The sequence below is a fragment of the Cervus elaphus genome, chromosome 10 (assembly GCF_910594005.1).
Source record: "Cervus elaphus chromosome 10, mCerEla1.1, whole genome shotgun sequence".
NCBI classification, from domain to species: Eukaryota; Metazoa; Chordata; class Mammalia; order Artiodactyla; family Cervidae; genus Cervus; species Cervus elaphus.
The window spans coordinates 15009971-15024708 of record NC_057824.1 but is presented as its reverse complement, the minus strand read 5'-3'; the positions used below and the strand labels follow the sequence as shown (position 1 = coordinate 15024708).

The following is a 14738-nucleotide window of genomic DNA, read 5'->3' as shown; positions in this document are numbered from 1 at the left end:
AAATGCCACAGAATTAACTTCACTTTCAAATGGTTAATTTTGTGCTATGCAAATTTTCCCTTAATTTTTAAGAAGTGGAATAAGCATTATGCTGAAGGCTGAGGTGAAGTGAACCTTCTACATTACTTTTCTAAGAACTGTACTGTTTGGTCCTTTGAGCTGGCCACAGTCCACCTTGGATTGCTTTTGTGTGGAGTGAGGTGAGGTCTGCGGACCAGCTGGGACTGGTGTGAACCGAGTGTTCTCTAAGTCCTGGCATGGTGTGGACTGGGCACTCTCAGGAGGGGTGTTTGCCCCTCACAGTTCTGTGAGAGAACTTTTATCTTTCAAGATGCTGTGTTTTAAGATAAGGAAACGCAGGCTCGGGAAGGTTACATGTTCACAGTTTCCATAGAGAAGGAGCAGCCCCAGTGGGTAGAGGAGACCAAGGTTTGTTGTGTGTGAGGCCTTCTGTCTCTGGGCCTTGCTCTCCCACCTGAAACAAGAGGGACTGGGCCTGTGCAGAGCCTCAGGGTGCTGAGACCTGCTGGCCTCTGGGCCGAATTCCAAGTGCCAGGCTTGTTCTGAGCTTGTGTACTGGGGCTGAGCTCAGAGGGGCTGTGGTCTCAGCAGAAGACTGAGACAGAGGTCTGCAAATGCTTCCTCCCCACCTCCTCCAACTGAGAGCAGCCCCTGGCTGACCCTGGGCAGGATGAGCTCCCTTGGGAGCCCTGGTTTCACTGTTTTAACCTCGAGCGGGTCCTCCACCTCACTCTTAGGACAGACAAGCTGCTGCTGCGTGACCTCGGCACCCAGCAGTGTGAGTTCAAGATTATCGTTGTTCTTGTTGTAGGTGAATGATTTTCCTGGGCAGATACCCTGTGGTGGGGAGAGTGGAGACATCACGTTGGTCTGAGATAGGGTCCGTGAGCCCCGCCTGGCGCTCGACCGTCGATGGTGGCTCTATCGGGCCCAGACCGAGTGGCAGGACCGATAAGGCCTAGCCGTCCAAGGAGCCTCCTGGCCCTGCCCTGGGTTAGGATTCGGTGCTTTCACTGCTGTGGCTTAGGTTCAGTCCCTGGTCAGGAAGCTGAGATCCCACAAGCTACAAGGCATGGCTTCCCCTCAGAAAAGACAAAGAAAATGAGGACTGGGAGATGTGGGGCGCTGGCAGGGAAGTGTCTGAGGGCACACCCTGCAGTGAGCAGAGGCCGAGCCTGGGCACGATGCTGCCCGGGAGGCCATTAGTTCCCACTGCTTTTCCTGTTGGGGAACCAGAGCCCTCATTCCCTCTGCTGCTGGCAGCTGGCTGGACGGCCCAGGGAGTGACCACGAGCCCTGGTTTCCCTAACAGCCCAGGGAGGCAGACGGACATGGACACTGAGGAGCCACTGGGGAGGGTGCTGTGGAATTCAGACCCCCACTCCTGCCAGTCCAGTCTGAGACACCTGAGCCTCGGGAAGGGGTGTGTCCTGGTGAGCTCCCTTCACTATTCATGTGCTTGTCACAGTGCACATGTTAATGTGCACATTCCCGTGCTTGTTACAGTGAAAAGTCATGAGCCACACAGCCAGGAAATACACAATGAATGCTCTGGGGAAGGTTGCTAGCATGAAGTGGGCCCTGAGAGGGTAATATAGGAATGGTGGTTTCTCCACTTTTGGGTCTTCCCCCAGCCCAAGCACAGCCAGTTCTGGGGTCATAGGCCCATCCACTGGGGCAACAGCATGTCCAGGGAAGTCGGAGGAAGGAGACCTGAGCCAGAGTCCTGGCTTTCACATCTGGGTGTCCGCAGATTCCCAACGTCCGGCAGGGAGGCCCCATCCATACAGCTCTCCGAGCCTCACCTCCTGCTCCTGTGTCCTTATTTCCATTCCAAGGACATTCATGGGAACTGGGGGAGAACTCAGAAACCTTTTGATGATACATAAAATCAGTATATTCTAGGGACTTCTCTGGTGGCCCAGTGGTTAAGAATCTGCCTTGCAATGCGGGGTACATGGGCTTGATCCTGCTGTGGAGTAACTTAGCCTGTGTGCTACACCTACAGAAGTCCAGGCACTGCAATGAAGATCCTGCATGCTGCGACTAAGACTGGACATAGTCAAACAAATAAATACAATATTTTAAAAAATCAATATATTCTAGACTGGAAAAAAGGGCTTGCAGAATCTGTAACAGAGGTGAGCTGTGGTGGTGGTGGTTTAGTCACTAAATCGTGTCTGACTCTTGCAACCCCATGGACTGTAGCCTGACAGGCTCCTCTGTTTATGGGATTCTCCAGGCAAGAATATTGAACTGGGTAGCCATTTCCTTCTCCAGAGGATCTTCCTGACCCAGGGATTGAACCTGGTTTCCTGCACTGCAGACAGATTATTTACCCACTGAGCTATGAGGGAAGCCCCATTTGTATTATTACCCTTATTTTACACAGAACATGAGGCCCTATATAAAAGAAATGTCTCTTTCCTTATCCATAATATCTATAGCATTTTTTAGGCCATGGATATAAAAATATTTCACCACAGAAAGATCCCATGGACAAAGGACAAACAGAGGCTTCCCTGGTGGCCCAGTGGTTAGTAATCCACCTTGCATGGAGGGGACACCGGTTTGGTCCCTGGTCCCAGATGATGCACAGCAGCTAAGCCTGTGTACTGCGCTGACTGCATCTGCATGCTAGTCCTTGAGCCACAACTCCTGAAGCCCATGTGTCCTAGAACTTGTGCTCCGCAACAAGAGAAGCCACCGCAATGAGAAGCCCACACACAACAATGAAGACCCAAATGCAGCCAAAAATATAAATAATTAAGAAAGGTTTCAGAAAGGACAAACAACACAAAAGGAAACATACAGGCACTTCTTCAGTTCAGTCGCTCAGTCGTGTCCGACTCTTTGCGACCCCATGAATCGCAGCACGCCAGGCCTCCCTGTCCATCACAAACTCCCGGAGTTTACTCAAACTCATGCCCATCGAGTCGGTGATGCCATCCAGCCATCTCATCCTCTGTCGTCCCCTTCTCCTCCTGCCCCCAATCCCTCCCAGCATCAGGGTCTTTTCCAATGAGTCAACTCTTCGCATGAGGTGGCCAAAGTATTAGAGTTTCAGCTTTAGCCTCAGTCCTTCCAATGAACACCCAAGACTGATCTCCTTTAGGATGGACTAGCTGGATCTCCTTGCAGTCCAAGGGACTCTCAAGAGTCCTCTCCAACACTACAGTTCAAAAACATAAATTCTTTGGCGCTCAGCCTTCTTCACAGTTCTAGGCTCCAGCAAATAAGCAATACAGTTAGTTCTGTTCCTCAGTAATACAAAAATGCAACATGAGACATTATTTTCCTTAAAAAAAAATTTTTTTTTTTTATAAAAAAGGTCAATGCTATGCAGTCCTGGGTAGGGCAATGTGTCTGTAGGGAGCATCTGAGACATTTCAGAGATATGTACCCATTACCCTGGGAGATTCAAGCCATGAATATGTTCTGCAAAATACACATTTGTGTTACCCTCAGTGAAAGAGGTTACTTTGGCAATGAAAATGCTCAGTTCTGGAACTTCCCTGGTAGTCCAGTGGTTAGGAATCTGCGGTGCAATGCAAGGCACTTGGGTTCAATTCCTGGTCAGGGAACTGAGATTCCACATGCCTTGGAGCAACAAAGCCTGCATGCAGCAACTGCTGAGCTCACCTGCCAGGATTGAAGAGAGTCTGTGCACCACAAGGGGAGATCTTGCCTAAAGCAGTGAAGGTTCTGCATGCAGCAACTAGGACCCAACACACACAACTAGATAAGTAAAAGAAAATGCTCCTTCTTTAGCCCATTGATTACTTTCCCATCCATCTGATGTGTTGAAAAGATTTGGAAACAGTCACAGTAGACTGTCCACCACAGTCTGGGTGGACCCTGGGACCACAGGGGTGGAGTGGGTGGAATGCTTTTTTTACTTTTTAAAAACAGCTGTTTTTGTGAGATAGAATTCACATATCATACATTCCACCCATTCAAAGTGTGCAGTTCAGTGGGTTTTAGTATGTTCAGAGAGTCATGCACCTACCACAGTTTTAGAACATTTTCATCACCCCAAAGGAACCCCCATCCCCTCAGCTCCCACCGGTGGTGTCTAAAGATTCCGATTTCACCATCTGCTCACTATTTTTTTTCAAGTATAGCCATCCTAGTTGGTGTGAGACGGCATCTCTTTTGATTTGTTGCTGTTGTTCAGTCGCCCAGTTGTGTCGGATTCTCTGGGACCCCACGAACTGCAGCATAGCAGGCTTCCCTGTCCCTCACCAGTTTTAATTTGCATTTCTCTAACTAGAGATGTTTGAGCATCTTTTCACGTGTTTCCAGGTTCCTTGTCTATATTCTTCAGAGAACTATCTATTCATGTCTTTTGCCCACTTTTTAGTGGGTCACTTGTATTTTTCCTGTTGAGTTTGTGTTTTTAAAAAATATATTCTGGATACAATTCCCTCATCAAATATATGACTTGCAAACATTTTCCCCCACTCCGTGGGTACTTTTAATAATTTTTATAACAAAGAAAGGCACATTTCCAGACAGCCCTCGAGCCAAAAGGCTAAGCCGGGCAGCTTCCTATTTGCATTCTCGCCGGCTCCCCTAGTCAGAAGCGGGCCGCCGCAGGAATGCGCGTACGCCCAGTGCCGGCGTCGCGCCTGCGCACACGGCAGCTTGCGCCTGCGCAGACGTCGCCGGTCTGCGTACACGGTGCTTCCGCAAGTTTGCCTCATACTGTCGCGAAGTCTCGCGAGCCTCTCGGGCCGCGATAGATGCAGTGTTGGGTGCTGGACCGGCCCGCGGGCTCCGTGGGTCTGGCTCCGCTCGGCCCCCGCCTCCCGCCGGTCCTCCTCAGGGCGCTGGGTCCCGGGTCCTCAGCTCCCCCCCGGGCCGCTCCTCCTCAGAGCCCCACCCGCCCCTCGCCCCCGACCCGTCAGCCTCAGAGCTGCCTCAGCCCCGTCCACGGCGAGTCCTCCTCAGGGCGCTGGGTCCCGGGTCCCGGCCCCTCCCCCACCCGACGTCCTCGGGGGTTCCCACCAGGCCCCTGGCCGACCCCTCCCGGGGCCCCCGGCAGGATGGGGGACAACACCAGCCCCATCAGCGTGATTCTGGTGAGCTCGGGGAGCCGGGGCAATAAGCTGCTGTTCAGGTACCCTTTCCAGAGGAGCCAGGAGCACCCGGCGTCCCAGACGAGTAAGTGGGCGCCGGGCGCCGCCTCCCTCGCTGTGAGCGGTGAAGCCGGTTACCGTGTTGTGTCCGTACTGGCGGTGCCTTCTCATCACAGAGTGCTGGGGAAGTGTAGAAAAGTAAAAAGGAGCAGGAAAAGAATCACTCATAGTTTCAACATGTCAAATCACTGTTGCTAACGTTTCATCGGTTTCTCTAGCCTTTTACCTAAAGGCACAATGTGAATGTATTCAGCTAGGATGAAGTTACGAAATGCAGGGACATCGGAGTTTTCTTTGGCCACTTCCCCTCACTTCTGCTGCTCCTCCCCCGTTAACCACTTACCATTTTGAAAAGCGTTCCTCTTGAACATAGACACCAAATATATAGCCACAGAAAAATAGTTTATTACTTTGGATTTCTTCCCCCTTCCACACACAGGATGTTCTCAGTCGCTGTTTTTTTCCCGTTGAACCGTCTGTCTTGAAGCCTTTTCCTGCCTAGCAGACAGATCGCCTCCCTCTTGGTGTAGCGCATAGCTGCCTGGTAGGGACATACTCTTTCCCTGCGGATGGACACTTAGGTTACTTGCGGTTTTTCACTATTGTGGATGTTCAATTTATAATTAATCTAATTTAAAAAATTATTTTTAAATTTGTTAACATGGAAAAAGTTTTCAAGGCCGAGAGGGGTTTAAATTATGAAAAGATGGTTCTTTCCTCTTATTGACCCCCAGTCACCCACATCCCTTGTAGGGTCAGATGCTGTTACCATTTTCCTGTGCATCTTTCTAGAATCTTACATGTAAATGCAAGCATATACGTACATTATTTTCTAAGCACAAGTGAACATACTGTTCACACTCTTCTGCCCTGTTTTCATTTTCACTTTACATCTTGGATATAGATTCAAAACTATGGTCAGAATCATAGGAAGAACTTAATATGGTTTATTCATCCAATCCTCTGTTGGTGGACATTTAAGTTGTTTCCAGTCTTTTGCTAGCAGTGTGAATGTCTTTTATGTATGTTTTTTTATTCCGCAGAATATATGATCAGTTCCCAGAAATGAAATGTTTGGATCCAGGGGTTAATAGTCATGTATTTTAAAAAATTTATTTATTTGGAGGAAAATTGCTTTACATTGTTGTGTTGAGCCATGTATTTTTAATAGATCAGATTTTTCTATGTTTGTTCATGAGATAGGAGAAAACTTTTATGCGATAGTTTTTTTTTTTTTTTTGCAATAGTTTTAATGGGCTTTTGCCTTCTGACTGAGAGTGAGCATGTTTTCCTGTTTTTATAGTCATTTGGATTTCCTTTTTACTTAAGAACCTACTCATAACATTTGCTTAATTTCCTCTTGGATTGCTTAATTTTTTTTCTTTGTTGGTTTGAAGAAGCTTTTAATATATTTAGGGAAAAATAGTCCTTTGTGACAAAGCTGTACATACTTAGCCAGTTTGCCTTTTGAGTGTTGATTTTTATAGAGTCAAATGTTCAGTCTCTTGTGGTTTCTGAGTTTTGTTCTACATAGAAAGGCCTTCTGCTCTCCAAGATTATTAACAAAAGGAGTGTCTGTGTTTTCCTGTGGAACATTTTTTGTCTTTTTAAAAGATATTCTGTATAATTGCTTTATAATGTTGTGTTAGTTTCTTCAGTACAACAAAGTGGATCAGCTTTATGTGTACATAACATCCCCTCCTTCTTGTACCCGCTGCCCATCTAGGTCATCACAGAGCATGAGCTGAGCTCCTTGTGCTGTGCAGCAGCTTCCCACTAGCTAGCTACCAGTCAGTTTGTCAATCCTACGCTCCCAATTTGTCTCACCCTCCCGTTTCTCCTCTGTGACCACATGTTTGTTCTCTACGTCTGTGTCTCTATTCCTGCCCTGCAAATAGGTTGATCTGTACCATTTTTCTTGATTCCACATATGTGTTAATATATGATATTTGTTTTTGTTTTTTGGGCTTTTGTTTTAATATATGATATTTGTTTTCTGTGTCTGTGAATCTGTTTCTGTTTTGTCAATAAATTTATTTGTATTATTTCTTAGATTCTACATATAAGTGATAATCATATAATATTTTTCTTTCTCTGACTGACTTTGCTTAATGTGATAATCTCTAGGTCCACTCATGTTGCTGCAAAATGGCATTCCGTTGTAGGACTTCCTGGTGGCTCAGTGGTAAAGAATCTTCCTGCCAATGCAGGAGACGTGGGTTTGATCCCTGGTCCAGGAAGATCCCCTGGAAAAGAAAATGGCAACTCACTCCAATATTCTTGCCTGGAGAACCCCATGGATCTTGGTATACTATAGTCCATGGGGTCACAAAGAGTCAGACATGACTTAGTGACTGAACAACAACAACAAAATTCCATTGTATATGTGTACCATATCCTCTTGATCCATTCATTGGTTGATGGGCACTTAGGTTGCTTCCATTTCCTGGCTATTGTAAATAATGCTGCTATGAACACTGCAGTACATCTGTCTTTTTGAATTAGAGTTTTTGTCTTTTCTGGGTATATGCCCAGGAGTGGGATTGCTGAATCAAATGGTAACTCTGTTTTTAACTTTTTAAGGAGCCTCCATGCTGTTCTTCATAGTGACTGCACCAGTTTACATTCTTACCAACAATGTAGGAAGATTCTCTTTTCTCTACAGCCTCTATTCTTTGTAGACTTTTGGATGATGGCCATTCTGACTAGTGTAGTTGTAGTTCTGATTTGGATTTCTCTAATAATTAGAGAAATGGGCTTCCCTGATGGCTCAGTTGGTAAAGAATCCGCCTGCACTGTAGGAAACCCGGGTTCGATCCCTGGGTTGGGAAGATCCCCTGGAGAAGGAAATGGCAACCCACTCCAGTAATCTTGCCTGGGAAATCCCATGCACAGAGGAGCCTGGCGGGCTACCATCCATGGGTTTGCAAGAGTCGGACACAACTTAGTGACTAAACCACCAATCTAATAATTAGAAATGTTGAACATCTTTTCATGTGGCTGTTGGTCATCTGTATGTCTTCTTTGGAGAAATGTCTGTTTAGGTCTTCTGCCCATTTTTGATTGTGTTACTGTTTTTTTTTTGATATTGAGTTGTATGAGCTGTTCGTAAACTTCAGAAACAAAGCCTTGTTGGTCACATCATTTGTATCACTAAATATTTTCTCCCAGTCTGTAGGTTGTCTTTTCATTTTGTTTGTGGTTTCCTTTGCTATGCGAAAGCTTAAGGTTCTGTTTATTTTTACTTTTTTTCCTTTGGGAGCCTGACCTAAGGAAATATTGCCACAATTTGTGTCAGAAGGCTTTCCCTATCTTCTCTTCTGGGAGTTTTATGGTGTCATGTCTTATATTTAATTCCTTAAGCCATTCTGAGTTTACTTTCATGTATAGTGTGAGGAAGTGTTCTAATTTCATTCATTTGCATGTGGCTGTCCAGCTTTCCCAAGGTCACTGGCTGAGGAGACTGTCTCCATTGTATATTCTTGCCTTCTTTGTTGAACATTAATTGACCATAGGTGTGTGAGTTTATTTCTGGGTGCTCTGTTCTGTTCCAGTGATCCATGTGGCAGTTTTTGTGCCAGTACCACACTGTTTTGATTATTGTAGCTTTGTAGTGCTGTCTGAAGTCTGGGAGGATTATTCTTCCAGCTCTGTTCTTTCTCCTCAGGATTGGTTGGCAACTCTGAGTCTCTTGTGATTCCATGTAAATTTTAGGATTGTTTGTTCTAGTTCTGTGAAAAATGTCATGGGTAATTTGATAGAGACTGCATTAATCTGTGTAGATTGCTTTGGGTAGTATGGCCATTTTAACAGTATTAATTCTCCTAATCCTAGAGCAGAAACCATCACTTTTAATGGTTCCACAACTTTCCCATATGTGGATGGGTCCTGTTTTCTTAGCTTTTCTCCCCTTTTGCCTTCACTCAGGTAAGCCTCGTAGCAGATACGCTGTCAACAGCACCGGAGAGCATGCCGAAGACCAGGATGGGGACCCCAGGTACGGGCTCTGCAGCCGCTCCATGGGCACCGGCCCCGTGTCGACCCAGACATTTCCCCCCCTCAGGAGCCCCGTTCCTCTTCTCCACTTGGTGGGTGTTTCAGGCAGACTGACATGGGATTGTGGCACCCATCTCTGGCTTTCTTTGTGATTCGGTTCCGTGATCCTGCTGTGGGCTGTGTGGTTGGTGGGATAGGCTGGAGACTAGATGGGGCCATGTCCCTTCAGGATGTTTATCTCCCATGAGAGGAGCACGGAGGAGGGCACCCTGGTGCTGTCCTTGGACCCTTGTCCTCAAGCTCGTGTCCAGAGGTCGAATGTGGGTGCTTGGGTGCAGCACAGCGTGTGTGGGTGGTACAGCGGGCTGAGAGCCCAGAGGAAAGCAGGTCCCTTTCCTTCCTGGTGTGCTCCCCCCATCTCTCTGGGAAGTGCTCTCAGGGTGGCAGCCTTGAGAAGTGGCCCCTTCTGCCTTCTTACATTCATTTTAAAGCTTAAGAAATGGTGGTATAGTCCCAGATGAAGAAGAACAGATTGTGACCTGCCAGTCCTGAGTGAGATCATGTCCGTGGGAAGGCACCTGTGGGTCCCACCCTGCGCCCTGGCCGTGTGAGGCGTTAGTGCCGTCTCCCTCAGTTCTCTGACGTGGCGCCTGCCGTCGCCTGTGTGCTTTCTCTTCTTTTCTGTGAGGGTGTCAGGGCCTCTGGCATGACCGCTGACTGGCTCTGAAGGGGGTGAGTTTTGGAAGCAGCAGGAAGAGGCAGGGATGTGGGGGCTGCTGGGCATCCCGTGGGTCATTCTGCTTGACATCGAGGCCTGTGGGTGTCTTGTCCTTTAAAGTGACGCTTGGGAACACCTCTTGTCTGTGAGGTGCGTAGTAAGGCATATTGCACTGCACACCCACTTAGTGCGTTTTGTCCCCCTCCTGTGTCACAGGTGGTCCAGGGCAGGGCTGGCCACCTGCCTGCCTTCCTCCAAGCTTCACGGATGTGCGGCTCAGCCCACTGAAGATTCAGAAAGAGCTCTTGGAACAGTCTGAGAGAAGGGCCGGAGAGACCTATTTGCTGCCGTGACTTTTCAGAGGCTTACAGTAAAATGACTGTGAGGATATTTTCTGGGGAATTCATTCTGCATTTAGCGTAATGAAGACAGGAAACCAGGGGACAGGAGTAAGTCATTGTGGGTCAGTCAGGATCCCAGACAGACTTGCTCCTTAGGGAGAGCTGGTCTCTGCAGATGCTCATTGAACGTAAGAATGCCTTTGTTGGTGATTTTAGCACATTGTAGCACCTGGTGACCCTGCTCCATGCCCGCATACCGTCAGAGGTGCAGGTTAATGCCCCAGGGCCTGGCTGTATTTTGTCTTACAGACCTGCCAAGCTCCTGCTCTGCCCCTGGCACACAGGGGACCCCCACCCAGCTCAGATGTCTCCCTAGAGCAATGCAGTGATGTGCCTCACACTCACTCCCTGTTTTCCTTGGTTGTCGTTCTCAGAGGGGCTTTTTCTTCTGGAACCAGCAGAGTTGGTTTGCCAGATTGAAGCTGTGTTAACAGGCCTGACGGTCCCCTCTGAGTGTGGTGGTAGCTGGCCTCACAGGAGTGCGGGTGCAGAGCTGTGCTGCCAAGGGTTGTCCTCACTGGCTAGCCGTTTAAGTTGAGATGGACTGAAATCAAATAAAAGTAGAAACTGAGTTCCTCAGTTGCACTGGCCACATTTTACGTTCTCAGTGGCCACCTGTGACGACAAGTAGGGAGAGAGGAAGGTGGATATCGTCTGTTCTCTCTTAAGGCCTGAAGATCAAGTCTAGAAAAGATGCTGTCTTCCTGTTAGGGAGCTCAGCTGTGTAGCGGCCACAGGGTCTTGGGAATTGAGGAAGAAGGTGGATATCGTCTGTTTTCTCTTAAGGCCTGAAGGTCAAGTCTAGAAAAGATGCTGTCTTCCTGTTAGGGAGGTCAGCTGTGTGGCGGCCACAGGGTCTTGGGAATTGAGGCTGAGATACTTGGTGGCGTTGTGTGGTTCTCGCGAAGCTTTTGCCTGTGGGGCCTTGTCTGATCTCTTTGACATGGTTTGGGCAGAAAGACTGAGCACTGCTGGGCTCTGATCTGGGTCCTCGGCCTTGTTCTTGCTTCTGGGAACTGACCCTCCTTCTTGCCCAGCCTGAGTTCACTCGTGAGGATTTGAGCATTCCTGGGAGGACTGTGTGGTAAGTCTTCCATGTTGGGAGAGTCTGTTCTTCTGTTCTTTCTTGTGTGGCAGGTGGTGTAGTCTTGACCTCAGCAGTTAGTGTAAGTGGTGGTACTTATGCCAGACCTTAGCGCTGTGTTAATCATGATCTTGTAATTCTTGATGAGTTTCAGAATCAGTGTGGTCTTGATGGCTCTGGTCCCATCGCAGTGAGCGAGTCCTCCAGCCGGCGAGCGACTGGCCGCAGGGCGGCCAAAGCTTCTCCACCCTCCTGTCTCAGTTCCTGCCGCCTTCTCCTTGCTTATTCTGGACGCCTGGTTTCCCTCGGTGCTGGGGATGGACTGCTGGGTGCACAGACTCACTGCCTCACGAGTGCCCAGGCTTCCTGCAGCCCCTGCCCTTTCTGCACCTGGGCTTGCCTAGTACTCTGAACTTGAGTGTCCAGACAAGGTTGGCTGGCACCAGGGACCTCTGGGACTGAGTACTCTCAAATGCCCCCTCCTCCCAGCAGGCGCTGTGCCCCTGGGAGGGTGTTCGGCAAGTGGAAGCAGGGTTTCTTGTCTCCCCCATCTGCCCCTCCCAAGAGAGACCCTTGGTCATCACGCCTCCATCTCTCAGAGGGGTCTGTGAGGTCTGTCCCAAGGGCTGAATGTCACTGTGGCACTTGGGCTTGGATGCTGTCCTGTGCCCATCACACACTAAAATGCCCCCGGGGGCTTTATATGGCACTTCTCTAGGAGGCAGGAGTGCAGGGGGCCCTCCTGCCCCTGACAGGGCACCCCCCGGGTTTGGAGGTGCACAGCACACCTGGGTGCCCCAAGAATGAGGAGGGCGGAGTTGCACTCCCTTCTGAGCTGTCCCGCCCTCTGTTTTTGGACTGGCCCGAGAACACGCCCTGTTCCCCGGTGTCTCAGAGTGGATGGTCTTGGTTTGACTTCCAGCTGCTCTGGTTCATCTTTCTAAATGTATTTTCTTTTTTAATCTCTTAAGTTATTGCAGAAATGTTAGTTTTCATAACAATTATTGTATTAAAATACATCAATATTTATCACGCCTTTCATCATCAAAACAAGGGAAAGGATTTTTGTAAATTTTGGAAACATCAAACAAATATTGAGAGAATTCCCTGATGGTCCAGTGGTAAGGACTTGATGCTTTCATCGCTGGGGCCCAGGTTCAATCCTTGGTTGGGGAATTAAGATCCTGCAAGCCGCATGTCACAGCCCCCCAAAAAACCAAACAAATATTGACACTTTTTGTTTCAATTTGCTATTTATGACTATTACGTCACCTGACCCCACATCTCATGACATAGCTGTCTTTGTGCATGTTACGTTGGCAGATGCTGTATAAAGCCTGCTGCTGCTGCTAAGTCGCTTCAGTCGTGTCCGACCCTGTGTGACCTCATAGACGGCAGCCCAGCAGGCTCCCCTGTCCCTGGGATTCTCCAGGCAAGAACACTGGAGTGGGTTGCCATTTCCTTCTCCAATGCATGAAAGTGAAAAGTGAAAGTGAAGTCGGTCAGTCGTGTCCGACTCTTAGCGACCCCATGGACTGCAGCCTACCAGGCTCTTCCACCCGTGGGACTTTCCAGGCAAGAGTACTGGAGTGGGGTGCCATTGTCTTCTCCTGTATAAAGCCACTCAGGTGTTTTTCTCATTATAAACCTGTAGTGTTAAGCTCTGGTGAATGGATTTCTGTGTGGGCCAGACTTGCCCAGACAAGCAGAGCGGCCAGACAGCAGAGGGGTCTCCCCGAGTGCCTGCCGGGGGTTGGGGGGTGGCTTTTACTTGAAGCAGTGCCTGACTTTGTGGTTGGTTCCCTCTGCAGACCTCTGCTCTCTGGGCCCAGGTGGGGAGAGTGCTTCTCAGGTGGCCTTGGGGTTTGGAGGCTTATAGATGTGAGTGAATGAGACCACCGCTGCTTGCCTCTGAGTCTCAGGGCCCGTCCCATGGCCTGGCAGACTCAGGTTCCTGGACGGGAGGCTGAGGCCAGGGCTCAGGCCCGTCTGTGGCTCTTCATGGCAGAGCAGAGGTTTTGGAGGAGATTTTTGATATCACAGTAAAAAGTGAAGTCTCTGGGCAGTGGGTGGTGTTCTCCTATCTGTTCTTGTGGTGTCCTGAGTCATGGGGTGGCAGAGTAGTGGAGGGTTTGCTCAGATAGGGCAGGAGGCCCTGGTGCTGGGCCAGCTGCTGGGGCGGTAGTGTCAGTGAGGCTCTACCACCCCGTGTCCTCTCTTGTCTCCAGGCCCTGGCACGGCTTCCCGGGCAGAGTGAGCCATTGAGACGTTTTGAAGAAAGACCTAGAATCTCCCATGTCTGGTTGACTCACCAGAGGGCAGTGTTCCCGGGAAGGAGGCCCCACGGTGGGAACTGAGGCTGGGCTGCAGGCCCCGTGTTTCCCAGAATGTCTCTGACGGTGTCCGTGCAGGAAGGGCCGACCACAGCCCTGACTGCGAGTGGCACGGCGGCCTGCGCTGACAGACCGTCTGGGTCTGGTTTGTTTGGGGGCCCCAGGTGACTGAGCATGCCTAGAGGGCCGTGTCAGTCTTGGAGGAAGGCTGGACGCCAGTGTGACCCTGCCCCGGGCCTCAGCGGTTTCCGCAGGAGTCCCACGGCTGCTGGTCCCCTTTATACCTGTCCTGGTGTTGGGCGCGTGGCAGCCGCTGCCACAGGGGCCCTGAGCCCGGTCCACACCGAGCAGAGAGCCCTGCCGCGGTGAGGAGTGGGTCCCGGCCCCTCCTGGACCCTTGAGTCCCGGGGGTGTCCGGTTGCTTCGTAGCTGAGTGGAAGCAGCAGTGTGCACAGTGTGCAGCCCTCCTTCCTCCGGGGGCGAGGGTTCTCGTGGCAGGTGCCCCCCCCAGAGCGTGGCCCCTGGGGGGAGGCCCAGGGTGCTGCAGTCAGCCCTGCTGCTCAGGAGGCCTGTGTCCTCAGTGGCCCTCGTGGAGCCCTCCCCACACAGCCTGTCCTCCCTGCTGGATGATGGAGTGGCTTTTCCCCGGTGGCGGGGTGAGCACAGGACTTGCTGCCCTCTGGCTCCAGGTTTGACATGGGGTGTCTGTCTGCAGAGCGGAGGCTCCAGGCCTGGGCTCGGAGACAAGGCTGCCCTGCACTCCCCTCCCTGTGGTGACGCCCCCACCCCGACGCCCTGCGCTGGAGGGAAGGGGCTGTCCTGCTGGGCCCACAGCCAGCTGTCACCAGCCCTTCCTCCTCCGCGGCCTCCGTCTCTGTCTGTCCCTGCATCCTCGCCATCAGTGGATCTGTGTGTTTCGTGCGTCTGAAATGTTTTTTCCCGAATAAAAGCTGCAGGGTGACGTGTTCAGGGTGCGGGAGACCCGGGAGCTGCCCTGGGATGAGAGCAGTTCACAGGCTCCAGTGCCTGCATCCCCTTGGGCCT

At 50.2% G+C, this 14738-nt stretch overlaps 1 protein-coding gene across 2 annotated transcripts in view; it reads left to right on the top strand.

Moving 5' to 3' along the window:
- The first annotated feature begins 4734 nt into the window (after window positions 1-4734).
- Window positions 4735-14738, top strand: part of NPRL3 (NPR3 like, GATOR1 complex subunit) — a 32242-nt gene continuing 22238 nt past the window's right edge. The window contains exons 1-2 of one of the 2 annotated variants that reach the window (XM_043915687.1): window positions 4735-5187; window positions 9090-9159. In XM_043915687.1, the coding sequence (XP_043771622.1) occupies window positions 4767-5187; window positions 9090-9159 (491 nt within the window). In that variant the 5' untranslated portion in view covers window positions 4735-4766. The remainder of the gene's footprint in view (window positions 5188-9089; window positions 9160-14738) is intronic. The other variant, XM_043915686.1, reaches the window with a different exon arrangement.